Source organism: Hypomesus nipponensis, chromosome 15 (genome assembly GCF_054491055.1).
Source record: "Hypomesus nipponensis isolate SF chromosome 15, ASM5449105v1, whole genome shotgun sequence".
Lineage (NCBI taxonomy): Eukaryota > Metazoa > Chordata > Actinopteri > Osmeriformes > Osmeridae > Hypomesus > Hypomesus nipponensis.
This window is the reverse complement of record NC_140375.1, coordinates 14,440,353-14,455,116: the sequence shown is the minus strand read 5'-3', so window position 1 is coordinate 14,455,116 and position 14,764 is coordinate 14,440,353. Positions and strand designations below refer to the sequence as shown.

The following is a 14,764-nucleotide window of genomic DNA, read 5'->3' as shown; positions in this document are numbered from 1 at the left end:
CAGCTTTGCTCAGATAGACAGTCCAAATAAAGAGTAATTTTTTTTTGCTACTCAACTCATGCTTGTTTGTGGTCATGTTCATAAAAATATAATACACGTAGTCACAATTTTACTCTGGGGACTGAAACTACTCTACCAAAAATGTAGACTAGTCAAGAACATTTGACTTTAACTTTATATGAACTTTTATTATGAAAACGTATTCTTGTACTTCCTCTTCCTGATTTTAACGAACTTGCTAGCAAGCGAACACAGTACAATAGCATAGACGAAGAGGAGTTGAAAGCAATTTAGTCAAATCTGTTCATATTTAGTTAGCTATATATTCAAGTGGACATATTCAATTAGCTTAAAGGTAGGTACGCAAAGGAGTTATATTGAAATACAGTAACAACACTGCGGGAAAAGTCAACACAACAGCATGCTAGCAGCCTAAACAGGTTAGCTAGCTAGAGATTAGCTAATGTGTACTTCCCGATTTTTATACTCAGTATAAAGTAGATTATCTGGGAGTCTTCTAAATGTTGGCTAAGAGATCAATGATGACCAGAATTAAATTAATAACAAGTTGTGTCTCATCAATATAACTAGTGAAACATACGACCCCGAAGAGTCTTTGATTAGTTAGCTTTACAAAAAAAGTGTAAATGTACTCTTTCTAGACGCTTAATATCTCAAGAATTTAATTCGATGACAATTACTATTTTTAATCTAACTGTAACTGTCTTTATTTTTTAGCCTCAGATTCAGAGGTGCAGGGACCATAATGCTATGCATTGCCCCTTAACCCCTGAAAGGCTCTGAACGGGATACTTGCCTTTGGGAGCAAACCAGCTCCCTGTAAACTGAGTGAATCACTTCACCTCCACACCAAACAGTTATGTCATTATTGAAAGAGTCAGGTGACCGTGGAAAAGACAGGGAACGGGGTGCCCGTCCCAAGGTGAGACAGAGCCGGTCTGAGGAGAGACGGGATGCTGGAGGGGGGCGGAAGGGAGGACGGGCCAAGAAAAAAGGCCTGACATCCCACGAGCCAACTGTTGAGCGCCCTGTCAGTGACGGCTTTGAGTATGGAGAGCTACTGAACGGTCTGGAGTCGAGGGATCGTTGCTCCTCCTCGCCCCTGAGGGAGGGAACGAGGTGGCAGAGCCTGGACCCCTCTGCCTCCATGGGACAGGACAGGGGGACTGTCCGGTCGAGACAGGGGACAAATGGCCAGGCCACTGAGCTGCTGCCACTAGCTGGCGAGGCTGAAGGCAGGGGGGCGGGTGGCGGTCGCACTCTCCGTCAAAAAATCCAAGATGCCATGGGGCAGTGTTTCCCCATAAAGACCCACAGTGCTTCAGCCATCCCACAGGTCCTCACGCACTCCGCCACCTCATCGCGCCGCAAGATCCACCTCAGTGAGCTCATGCTGGATGACTGCCCATTCCCCGCGGACTCCGAACTGGCCCAGAAGTGGTACCTCATCAAGCAGCACACGGCTCCCATCTCCCAGCCTCCTCTCCTGGACACACAGGTGGTCAGCAGCCCCTCCACCTCCAACATGGCCGCCGCCGTGGAGGACGTGGACGACAGGCTGCGGGAGCGCAGGCGCATTAGCATCGAGCAGGGCGTGGAGCCACCGCCCAACGCAGAGATCCACACCTTTGAGGTGACGGCCCAGATCAATCCTCTGTACAAGCTGGGCCCCAAGCTGGCTCACGGTATGAACGAGCTGGCTGGGGATGAGCGGGCCACCGTTCACCAGCAGCAGCAGCTGCTGCTCCAGAGGCAGCAACAGCAGCACCAGCTCCTCCTGCAGAGTTGCCTGGACACCCTGGACGAGGTGGTGGCCTCTTCCTCGGCTGCCGTCTCCGCCTCCACCCCTGCCTGCGATGTGGTCCCCGTCCCCTTGGTTGACCCGGAGGTTGCGACGAGCAGCCTGCCCACCAGCGCTGCCCACCCCCTGACCGAGAGTCCCAAAATCCAGGACGGCTATCGGATCCACACTCAGATCGACTACATCCACTGTCTGGTGCCGGACCTGCTGCAGATCACCAACCTGCCCTGCTACTGGGGCGTGATGGACCGCTACGAGGCAGAGACTCTCCTGGAGGGCAAACCCGAGGGCACCTTCCTCCTCCGGGACTCCGCCCAGGAGGACTACCTCTTCTCCGTCAGCTTCCGCCGCTACGGACGCTCGCTGCACGCCCGCATCGAGCAGTGGAACCACAACTTCAGCTTCGACGTGCACGACCCCAGCGTGTTCCACGCGCCCACCGTCACGGGCCTGCTGGAGCACTACAAGGACCCCAACTCCTGCATGTTCTTCGAGCCCCTGCTGTCCAACCCCATCCACCGGAGCCAGCCTTTCAGCCTGCAGCACATCTGCAGAGCCGTCACCAGCAGCCGGACCACGTACGACGGCATCAACGTGTTGCCCATCCCCAACGCCCTGAAAAAGCACCTGAAGGAGTACCACTACAAACAGAGGGTGCGCGTACGGAGGATGGACACCTGCTGGGAATAGAGGACGGCCAGTACTGGAGGTCATGGACCACGACCAGGAACGTTCTGATATGTTAGGGGAAGCTAGCCTCTCTCGCTGGACTCTGAGTGGACTGGCTTCACCCTCTTTTCCACATGTCCTTTAAACTCCACGGCATTGTACCTACGTTATTTATTTGTTTTTTTTTTGCTGTATATGTCTTAAACCTGTTTTTATCTATGTGGATAATGTTAACTCAACTAGACGGCAAACCTTATCACATTAAACTCATTCTAACAAAAATAGTGTGTCTAACAGATACTTATATCTTACATCATGGAAGACTTGTAAATTGGATTTATTACATGACAGGAAGGGCATTCTGTGGAAAAATCATCTTGCCTCGAGCTGTTCATCAGTTTGGCGCTGAGAAGGTTACACACTAGCTGAGTGCAGTTCTATTCTGACTCTGGAGAGGAAGTGGATCTAGGTAGCTTTGGAGAATTGATCTTCTGATCCTTTCATTGAGCCTGTGGAAGAATCAAAGGGATTGACAAATAAACGCCTATAGACTACCTTACCTCTTAATCTAGAACAGTCTACGATTGCTAGCCCAATACAATGAAGTTCTAAGCATGTCCAGTGTCTACCTAAAACTGATATGAAAACTAGTAAGATCAAAATTAAGGGAACGTATGTCTGGTTTGTCATGACCATAATAAGGCTGGCAAATGATGACCGTTTGAAATGTTTTGTGTTTGCCCTTTCTGTCACCAAACTTCCATTGAATGCATTTCGAAGCTGTTTAAACACCACTGGATTCCATATTCCCTATCCTCAAACTAAAATAATATGTGGGGAAATTACATTCCGAAGCTAGCCTGTAAAGTGACAGACAGGAAATATATGTGCATATTTGAACAGACACTGTGGCCCTTGATAAATTAGAGAAATTAATATTGTGTAAATGACCCAAACAAAACTTACAGGGTCAACAAATTTCATGCAAGAATGACTTCCATTTTATTGGTTATCTAGGACCTATTCATGGATTAATTGCATGATTTACCTATGCACTGGAACAAATGACTGTCGCTGTGCCAACAACATTCGGTATTAATGAAAACACACAAAGAGCTGTCTCTGCAGTAATTGGTGTGTGCACCAAAGCAATAATCACAGTGGACAGCCATGTCAATTTAATGACAAGGGTGGAGGATGGTCTGCACTTTGTTTCAGATTGATAGATAATTGGATTCATTCCAAAACATCCATGTCATGGTAAGCATGTCTGTTTTTTTTTTCTTTAAGCTTTCACCTAAATGAAAGTCACCCCAGTTAAAGAGCAATACCATGTAAGCACCTAAGGCTGCATTCAAAATGCATTGCATCAGAAGTAATCATATATTATTCAATGTCTTTGTAAAAGCTGTTACTCTGCCAGAGAGACATCTAACCTACGAAGCATTCTTAGGCACACATTTCCATGAATTTTAGTGTGAGGTTACAAAGAGGTTGTGAGATGATTCAACCCTTATCACAATGGATGTTGGGTTCTGACCTCATGTTGCCTTTTACGTAATACCTTGCCGTTCAAGATGTCCAGCTATTACTGTGCTGTCCGGACGTTTCTACATGGCAGGCCCAGACCCTTCAAGCTTCACAGTGAATTACCACAGTACCTGTCACCAAGGATCTCTCACCTCACTCATCTCTCCGCCATTCTCCCCTGCTGAATGGGAGTCGTGCTGCTGTTCTGGTTCTAGCGTCTGTTCCTGGTCCCCGCTTTTGGCTCGATTGTGCAAACACAGCTGAGAGAAACAGATAATATAGCCCATGTTTGTCACACCTGAGGGATATTTGCAATATTGACCTGGTTGTAGACACTGCTGCTCCTCAAAACACACAATGACATTTGAGAAGGGGGTTGTTTCTTGTGCCTTCACTTTACACTGCCTGCTCAATCTTGACCTGCACACCCACCTTGATCCACCTTGAGATGTTCTGTCATTGTTCTGCTGGGTCTTGGTCACTGAATGGGTGGTTGTTGATTACAGTGTGTGCTGTGTTTTGCAGTATATCCTTTTAGATCACAAACATCCAAAGGTAGTCCTCTATTAGTAGACCAGATAGTGCTTTTACTGAATGGGCTTGAGAGGGTTCTGCTTGGAAAATAGATATCGAATTTTGAATAAGGGTCTGTGCATGATGGTTTGAGTGAGGAAATGATTCATCTAATGTTCTGTGGGTTCCTGTGGATGTGTGCTTTGCCACCATGGACACAGAAACACCAGATGCAGTCGTTTCGGAGCTCCAAAGACATCTGCCGTCGTCTATTCAGAGGCTGATCCGATGTTGTCATCTAATCCTCCACCGACTGCACTCTCCTCTCTGTGTGTGGCTGTAAAGAACTGTGCCGTTCAATGAGGGATGCAGTAGGTGGCTCCAAAGAGCTTCACACTGGAAATCTGTATGCGTGCGTGCGTGTGCGTGTGTGCATGTGAGAGCCAGGGAGAGCTAGGCTGGGCTGGTGGTGAGGTGGGGGGTGAGGAAGGGGAGTGGGAGAGGAGCGTGACTGCTGCGGCTGCCAGCGCCCTGGCTCTCATCATGCAGGTATTACAGGCGCTGGGGGAGAAGGAGGACTTAACTGCGCCTGGTTCAACGTGCCCTGAGGGACATCAGGCACAAGCAAGGTAGAAAGCTGATTGGTCACACATACTTAGTGTTTTTGTATCTGTTCGGTCCTCTCCTTCCCCTCTTCCATTGAGGAAGACGATTTTTCTTCTGAGCCTAATCTTTAGAAAGGAACATCACGGGGTGGAGAATGGGCTTGGAACCTTCACAACACCTGAGGACAATACTTCCCAAATAATCTGTTGGTTATAATCAACCAAACAGCTCTGAAAATGCTCATCTTCTTATATAGATTTGCCTCAAATGACAGTAAAATGTGTATGTGGAATCTCACATGGAGGTAGGTGTGTGTGTGTGCGTGTGTGTATTTTCTGAAGAGGAATTCCATCAGATTTTTCATGTATCTAGGACATGAATTCAGGGGAGGGAGAATGAAACAGCTTCTAGTTTTGTGCTGTCCGCATACAGCTAGACAGGAGACCCTGGCACACATAGAAGAGGAACACATCACAATAAACAAGAAGATCTGCAGATTGAGGATACACACCTTTTTGTTGCTTAATGAATCCCACTGAAATTCAACATTAACTCAAGAGTTCTGAAGCTTCTGTGCACTTTGAAATTCATACCTGATCTTGTGAATATCGTCTTGGCCATCAACAAAGCTTGTGAATCAAAGCCAAGTACTGACAAATGTCTAACTTTCATCTTACTGGAAGCTATTTTAAATGTTGAACCTTATTTATCAGTAACTACTTTACTAGAGTGGTTTCCCCTTCAAGAAAGTCTTTGGTAAAAGTACTTGTGCCGCTTTTTAAAATAAAATGTATTCTTCGGTTTTGGTACAAACGTGTATCGCCACAAAATACATCTTATGTCCCATTCTTTTTGTTTTGCATTTGTGTGATTGTGCCTTTGACATATCTTCATGACAGCCCCTCCCCCCCTCCCCCTCCTCCACTCTCCCAGCAGTGACTGGGGCTTCCTGGCACAATGGGAGTTTGTGTAAGCTATCACATAGTGTCAGTGGATGGCACAAATCATTTGATGGAAAGCCAGAGCAAAGAACGCTGGATATAACCTGGAAATGTGTCCAACAAGCAGCAGCTTATCCATCAGCCACAGTTTGTAAATGGACCCAGCTGGATGTCTGTTTGACGACTACTCCTGTACCATAAGAGATGATGGCGACAATTAGATGTTCTCAAGGACAACAAAAACTGCATTTTGGGGGGGATTTTTTTGTTAAATTACTTCTAAATGTAATTGAAACAACAGCTAGTACATGTAAAGTCTGTGGATACCTTTCTTTTTTCAAACTCTTTAAATCCTCAGATTTAATTGTAGCAGTCAGAATAAAAAGAAAAAATTGGTGTGAATGGTGTAGAAGATGTGGATCAGCAGTTACTAAAGACATACAGTCCTTGCTGTATATATATATATATATATATATATATATATATATATATACAGCAAGGACTGTATATACAGCAAGGACTGTATGTCTTTAGTAACTGTAGTAACAGCAGTTGTCTTTAGTAACAGCAGTTACTAAAGACAAACAGTCCTTGCTGTATATATATATATATATATATATATATATATATATATATATATATATATATATATATATATATATATATACAGCAAGGACTGTATATACAGCAAGGACTGTATGTCTTTAGTAACTGTAGTAACAGCAGTTGTCTTTAGTAACAGCAGTTACTAAAGACAAACAGTCCTTGCTGTATATATATATATATATATATATATATATATATATATATATATATACAGCAAGGACTGTATATACAGCAAGGACTGTACGTCTTTAGTAACTGCTGATCCACATCTTTTACATGTATGTATATTCACACATTTGCTTTTGTTGAGCTATAATATAAAAGAGCTTTGATTAAATTTTTGTCTCCACATCAGAGTGCAATCCATACGCATTTACCGATAGTCAACAAGTCCAATGATTGCTACGTCTTGTTCAGTGATGGGGAAAGGAACATGGCTTGAATACCTTTACAAAGAGTGTCATTAGTTAAATGTACACGTGGAACAGAGAGTATGTGCTCCCCAGCAGGAGCCAACGTCTACAGGCACTGTGTACAAAGAAAGGCCTATGGCTTTGGTTACTTTCATTATTATAACCGACAGAGCAGATTTAGCTCCTGCTGTAGCAACCAGGCAGCCACAATCACCAGCAATGCTCTCTCACCCTCTCGCTCGATAATTAGAAACAGAGAGGATGGCGGCGAGGGGAAGTATTTAACCTTCAAGTCTCCTTGTTTTGTTGTCCGTGAATCTCACAGTTGTCTTGTTGTGTCTGATCCGGTATGTTGCATGTCAGCGTCCATTTTTTTGAATTCTACATGTTTTCCAAATGGTTATCCAGATGTTACTGACAGATGTTAGTCACATATGAAGTAATACAATTTGTTTAGTCTTTTCTTTAGGCATTCATATTTGTCCCATGATACCACCACACAAAAAACGATAAAACATTATAGCACGTTCTTTGAACTGTGCCTTATTTACTATTGCATCACATTTAATACACTTTCATCAGGATCTCCAAGAAACCCTGAAATCAGCAGCCAAGATATTTATATTTTTCCTGTGCTTGGATGCTCATCAGAAAAGATGAGCAAGAGAATGCTATTCCACAGGTTAGGGGATACAAGTCCTGCATAAATCCAGATGCTCATCAACCCAAAATTTACCATACCATTCTAAAATAGTGAACTACAAAAAGGATTGGGTATTATTAGGTTGGTTCTCATCCAAAGCTAATTTGACCAGCTGGGATTCTTGGCCTAACCCCATTGACGACTTGCATGGGGAATCCTAAATTACTGTCATATATAAGCACAGGAAGCTTCAACCTCCATTCAAAGGCTATCAATCATTCTGTAATTTACAGTACCTCAGAAAGGGACCTCTCATTTTACCAGGACACAACCCTTCCATGATCAGGTAAATGAGGCGTTCAGAGGATAATATTTATATTGTATCAATCGAAACAGGAAATCCAATTGGATGCCCTTAGATACACAGTGTCTGAGCATTCGCTTAGGAGAGAGTATCTTCGGCCTTGAGAGAGTCAGACAGAAATAAATGAAGTGATCGAAAGATCTATTCAATAATACTCCTTCAGCCCTACATGCTGAGGTAATGATGCAGAGACATCCATTAGCATGCCCAGTGTGTCTATTCAAATTACCTCTTGGCCTTGCAACTCCAACTGAAAACAACCAGCCCTTCAAGTTGACTGATTAATGCAGAGCGTCCCAACCCTGTCTGATTTCCTTTAATTGCCAGTGAAAGCTCAAGGAAGTTCATGGTCTAAAATTCTTTCTTGAGATGCTGCATTCAAAGCATCCAATGTATGACATCAGGAGGGACCTAATTTGTTACATAAATTACTTTCAATTAAGTGTTAAATCTTCGAGGGGCAATCGCAGATGAAATCAACTCACACTACTTTTAGACAACGGCCAGGGATTAAGCCTGGGCCTCCCTCAGATTTTGTGTCCAGATTTTGAAATGTAAGCTTGAAACTAAACTGCATTTGACTTTCATATCAGGTCCTGCCTGTTTGGCCTCTGCATGTTTGTCAAACATCATTTATATTTAGTAATTTAGCAGACACTCTTATCCAGAGCGACTTACAGTAAGTACAGGGACATTCTCCCAGAGGCAAGTAGGGTGAGGTGCCTTGCCCAAGGACGCAACGTCATTTTTGCACGGCCGGGAATCAAACCAACAACCTTCTGATTCATAGCCTAACTCCTTAACCGTTCAGCCATCTGACACTTTCATGGGGTCACATCAAACGGAAGATCATTTAAACTGTACCATGAGATTACAAAGTGATTTGCTTTCATCTCTATGTTGTTCCAGGCACATGGGAAGGTATCTGTTGCATTGCTAGAATTGAGGTGTAACATTTGTGTGAAGACCGAGATAGATTTATTGACATTGCAGTGTGGCATTAATCCTCTTGAGCCATTGTTCAGCAAGAAGAGTCTTCCCAAAAGCAGAGGACTTATAGACTGATTCAAAGACTGAGTCCAGACAGCATAGTGAATGATGTCAGGTTCACAAAGGAAGGGAGAACTCGTCATGTATCTAAAGGTCACTTCTTTACAGACTTTATGAATATGCTGTCACGTCGTGGTAGGTTTATCTCGGAGACAACTGTATAAATGTTGCAGCACCACCCACTAGTTTACAGTGGGTGGGATGTTGTTATCCTGATGATGGAGTCGGTAAGTTGTCCTCCAGAGGGTTCTAGAGAGGCGTAGTCATGGCGGGAGGAATTAGAGAGCGGTGGGGATCTCTACTGACGGCTGATTGCACCAGCGGGAAACGACAAATGCAGCTCTTATTTGTCTGCCTGACAATACAGTCGTTCAAAATTAAATAATCAGCGTTAGAGCCCAATTTTACGCTCAGACTGGGAAATGTAACCAATAGGCCATTTGGAGGTATAAATGATGAGGCTCACAGATGAGCCCAAGGATAGCACATCAGCCAATCAATAGCTGTGTTCATACCCGGCGAAAGGCCCGATTGCATTCCACTGTGTAAATAGGTTTAAGATAGTGCTCTGCCAACAGCTGTGTAAAGCGTGCTTAGTCTACATCACAGCTGACTATGGGATGGCTTTGATCTGGCTTATGTTGTGTAAAGATGACTAATTCCCACCATTACAGACAAATGAGGGTATAAGAGTTAAATTGAGCCGTTTTTGTGGTGTAAAATCTATGACAACGTGTTAAGGAGGACATGTTTGGTGGCATTTATATTTGTGTTAAATGCAGGTTATGGGGACCTTTTGACTGTTAATGCCTGTGACATTTCTAAATGCCTAGTTAAATAGGGCGTGCTGTTGCTGGGACTATGAAAGGAGGACAGGCCCCTAGGTGGTCCAGACCAGGACAGGGGCCTCAGAGGTGGAGGAAAGGATAACCTTTTGGAATAAATAAGATTAGGTCATTCATCCTTGTCTCAGCATTTTCATGGTGCTCTCCAGAGATTGAGCTCAGAGGCGCAATCTGAGAACCTTACATGCAGCCCAGGCTATAGTTGTCATGCCTCACACTATACAACACAGCTGTGTACCGGCTGGACTCTTTGTTGCTGTTGTTTTGCCCCTAAAACACATTTCAGTCACACATCAGTTTTATGGGATCACAGACTTCAATTTCATGATTTGGAATCTTGGGACGGTTCAAATCAGTATGGTTTTCAGGTTTTTACATTCTGTTTTAACATGGGAATATGACATTTGAAAATGCAGGAAAGAATTGGTCCAAATAATCATATTTCAACAGTACTGGCTTCTACACAATTTTCCCACCTTTCAATGTAAGAAAGGCCAACATGAGTTAATAATGATAATGTTAATAATAATAATGTATTATGACCCATTTTTCATGAAAATTGAGAGATTTTCCCTGTAACCTCATGACCGTTACCTGTCAGACTTAGATGGAACGAAGTGTTTGGAAATAATAATGTATTATGACCCATTTTTCATGAAAATTGAGAGATTTTCCCTGTAACCTCATGATAGTTATACAACTCAAACCTATTTTCCAGAGACAAAAATGGTAATTGGCTTCAAGCAGGTGTTGGATTTTTACAATGAAATGCAGTATTTCCCTTGAACTCATGCGGTGTGAATTCATGCTTTAAAATAAAATGTTACTGTACCCTTTTCTATTTGATAGTCTGTCATGATCTGTAAAGATAATTTAGTCTTTCTGTTAGATGGTTGTTTAGGAAGTAGACCTGTCAAATGTAGATTTCAAAAAGAGAACAGGGCACCATTACTTCAACTGACTTTTTCCTCTCTCTTTTGTCGATGTTGATGTGAACTTTAAAAGAGAAGTGTCTGCCAGTGTATGAACTTTAAACTTCCTGCTCTATGTATAATCATAGAACCTGCAGGAGATCAAGGCCCCTGACACCAGCACCCACTGGTTTGCATCGTTGAGTCACAGACACAACACAAAGCCTGCAGCCCCAGACCTCTTGTCACTACTCCTTAATACTTTCATTAAGAGATTACACCCAGACCCTTTGTTTTAGCGTGTGTGTTATTGTTGTGGAAAATATAACTCTATGCACGAAAGAAATTAATTGGGTGACGTTAACCTGCGGGAAGACAAAGGAAAATCCTTCACCAGAGGAGACATAGCTGTGGCTGGAGGACAACACCACATCAACATAATAGAATAAAACCTTCAAAGTGCTACTTAAATTGCAAAACTCTAGTGTGTGGGTTTTGCCTCTCCAGGTCTATTCTGAATTCTATTCACTCTCACAGCATGACCTGCTACCAACCCTGAAGGCATGTCTTCTGTAGGATGATCAAAAGCATCAGTCATTTTCAGGAATACTTACTGAGGAGGCTCGAAACTCACTTGATGCTTTTATATGGTCAGTTAGGTCATCGTCGCTGCGTTCAAAGATCTTTTGAAAATTCAAGTAGTTTAAAATGAAATAGCAACCTTCGCTATTGGTATTTTAAAGTAAAATAAACCCAGGCCAGGGATTATTGTCACAAATTTTACACCCATATTATGACAACTCCACCTCAATATTGTCAGACAACAAGCTAGGGCTTCAATGGTTAGTCTGACCTCATTCTTAGCCTACCATTTTGCAAAAGATTTGTTTTATTTCTGTATCTTGGTACTGGAACTCATTCTTGTCTATTGGGAACATAGTTTCACTATTTCCTTGTGTATTTTCACAATTGATGCTTTAAATTGTGTTAAAGCAAACATCATTTATAATTTAGAGGCATATCTAGTGTTTGCTTCTTTCTTTGCAATGAGAGTTTTCATTAGCTATGGGACTCATTAAAGAGCCCTAGTTACAACCTGCATTATTTATAGACTGACATCCACTTTGTTGCAAATAAACCAGATTCCCCTGGACTATCACACTTGAACCCTTTAAACTAGTGAGAATACTGAGGGGAAACCCTTGGACTATGAGATCAATGTTTTGCTGAGAATAGCAGGGCGTTCTAGTGGCACAGCCCATCAGTATTGGCCTCTGGGATTACTGGGAAAAGAAGACATGTACATCACTGGATAGAAAAGTCTCAAGTGACCGTCTCCAGTCTGTCAGAGGTGCCATGCTTGTCTGCTGGGGTGCCAATCAGAGGCTAACAGGTGGCAGCTGTCATGTCACTAGTCTTAGGTAGCACTTTCAAGACCATTTTCAACCCAAAGCCTTGTTCTTTCTCCCTATTTACATCCCTAGAAGCTTTTAGAAATATATTTTAAATAGTGAGCAGACAACATGATGGTAAAAGTGCAGGGAAATGTATGTTTGACCAGTGGAATAATGGGTTGTAATTGCATTCAAGGTAAAGAATAATCTTTGGCTCACACACATTTTCAAATACAACTTTTACCTTTTCAATATTGTTATTATATAAATTGTAAAAACCCTCATACTATATGTAGACATTGCATCCAAACATTTGAAACTAATTCATCAGCTATTACCAAACCCTAAACGGAAATGTAACAAGGTGCTTATTACTGGTCTGCGTTAGCAGCACATTTAGAGATGCATGAAGCTGTTTCATTATCAAAAATGTTTAATAATTCATATGGTAGGTATCAATAAATCAAATTATAAATATTCATTAACTATTCAGTGACTTGTTCTAAGACCATTAGTAGACGAAACTGACTGCTAAATCTATGCACCTAAACATTATGTCTCCTTTGACAGTCAGTAAAACCATTTCACGTCTGGTATTATGTTTACCGCATTTCCTTTATTATGTTTTTACGTTTCATCTTTTCGGCACAGACAAATGTCAACGAGCAATGCTTTCTATTTTCAGTGCTGTGTCATTTTTCCAGTGTGGCATAAAATGTAACTTCTAAAGACAAATTACAGCAGTGTGTAAAAGTATCTGCAGGGTCTGATAAGCCTTCTATAGCCTGGGTAGTACATCCAGATCCTATCTCCATAAGCCCCACAGCAGTGACCTCCTCCTAGATGTGAGCCTGATTAGCCCAGGCCACATTCAGTATGAACACAAGCGGAGGAGACTCAAGGGGAGAAATAAAGTCCATTATGACACATGCTCTGCGGGTCATTACACGCTAGTTGTGACATCACAAACCATTTCAGTTTCTGCAACTGCTTTTTGTTTTACCTTCAGAAAGATGGCTGGCAATCATTGGTTGTGTAGTGTAGTAGTAACGTGCCCCCGGGTGTGGGTTGTGATGGGATGGCCAACAACAGCAGCCTAACAGACTGCACAGTGAGCAGGCTTTGCAGTGGTCGGCAAATAACCCTATAACGGGGTGAAACCACAGCCTTGGGCTCTCCTTGTAACGTTGACTGTTTGATTCACAGAGAACACAACGAGCAACAGGAGAATATGAGGACACTGTTTTCCCACTGTACCTATCTTCAGAAGCTTGTTGAAGAACAAGTTTGATCCTGTTTTGACAGTTGTCATGACTTTATACAAAGAGTTGGGTTTAAGTTGTGAGGGTAAACAGTGTCAGCAAACCATGATGGCATCAATGACAGCAAATTTAATACGACAAAAAACGACATATTTGTCCAAGAAAATATTAAATCCAGTTTGCTCACCTGAATATATTTAACAGTGTTTATTTAAGAGCTGAAATATGAAGCATATCTTGATGCTTAAGTTACATTCTGGCAAACCCTGTTGACTAAACTTTACTGTTGCCTACAGGACACATCTGACATTTCTGAAGGTTGAGCTTTTTTTGACACCTCAAAACAAGTGACTATGACAAAGGAAAGTCTGACCTGAAAGTCAAACTTTGACCCTCTTGTACTCAACCAGAGAACAATTCTCCCTCCCCCACCCACACTTCTTCTAGTTGTGCTCTCATTATTTTCCACTTGGGTGGGAATTGTCTTTCCTGTCACTACTGGGATTATACCTTGCAGGGAAGAATGCAGAAAGAAGATCCAGCCTGGAGTGTCAAAACGACTAATTAAAAGAAGAAACTGTGTCAGTGTAAAATATCAATGACCATATGTAAGGAGAATACAAGAGAAATTCTATTGTTTTCATCTGTTTTGTGTTGGTATGTCTTACCAGTTGATATCACTTCCAATTAACCTTCCTCCGATGTTATCAATTACGTCTGATGTCAGTACCACATGGAATCCAGAATATATTATATCTCCATTTAACCCCAACAATCAGTTAAATAATAATGCTATTATATGCCATAATGGAAAGATCAAGATACACTTTGCAGCATCTGCTAATAAGAATCTATCTGAGCTGTTTTCTAGGTGCAATTCCAATTAGGGATCCCACCAAGGCTCCAGAGCCAGGGCTGTGAGCAGTAATGTGGGGAGATAAATCTCAACGCCTTGTCATCTCTTTCTCCTGCACGTCCATGAATTACCTCAGTGCATGAGAGTGGGGGATCATTTTCTGATAAGGCTCCTGTGTTTACCAAAGGACATTGTTGGTTTGCCCCACTGCATTCTGTAAACTATAACCCCCCTCCCCACACACACACACACACACGCCCCACCGTCCAGTAAATATCAGATAAGGTCTATGGGTTGTTTTTGTAGTCCCTGTCTCTCTAAGGCCTTTGAATGTCTTCT

General features: G+C 42.6%; 1 protein-coding gene across 2 annotated transcripts; it reads left to right on the top strand.

Annotated features, from left to right (window-relative positions):
- Positions 1–221: 221 nt before the first annotated feature.
- On the top strand, positions 222–2,773 carry socs9 (suppressor of cytokine signaling 9). Of its 2 annotated transcripts, none has more exons than XM_084673992.1 (2): positions 222–355; positions 739–2,773. In XM_084673992.1, the coding sequence occupies exon 2, from the start codon at positions 881–883 to the stop codon at positions 2,510–2,512; it is 1,632 nt and encodes a 543-aa protein (XP_084530118.1). In that variant the 5' UTR covers positions 222–355; positions 739–880; the 3' UTR covers positions 2,513–2,773. The 2 variants fall into 2 exon arrangements, with proteins under 2 accessions (XP_084530118.1, XP_084530119.1); XM_084673993.1 differs by having other exon boundaries at positions 231–440.
- Positions 2,774–14,764: the final 11,991 nt, after the last annotated feature.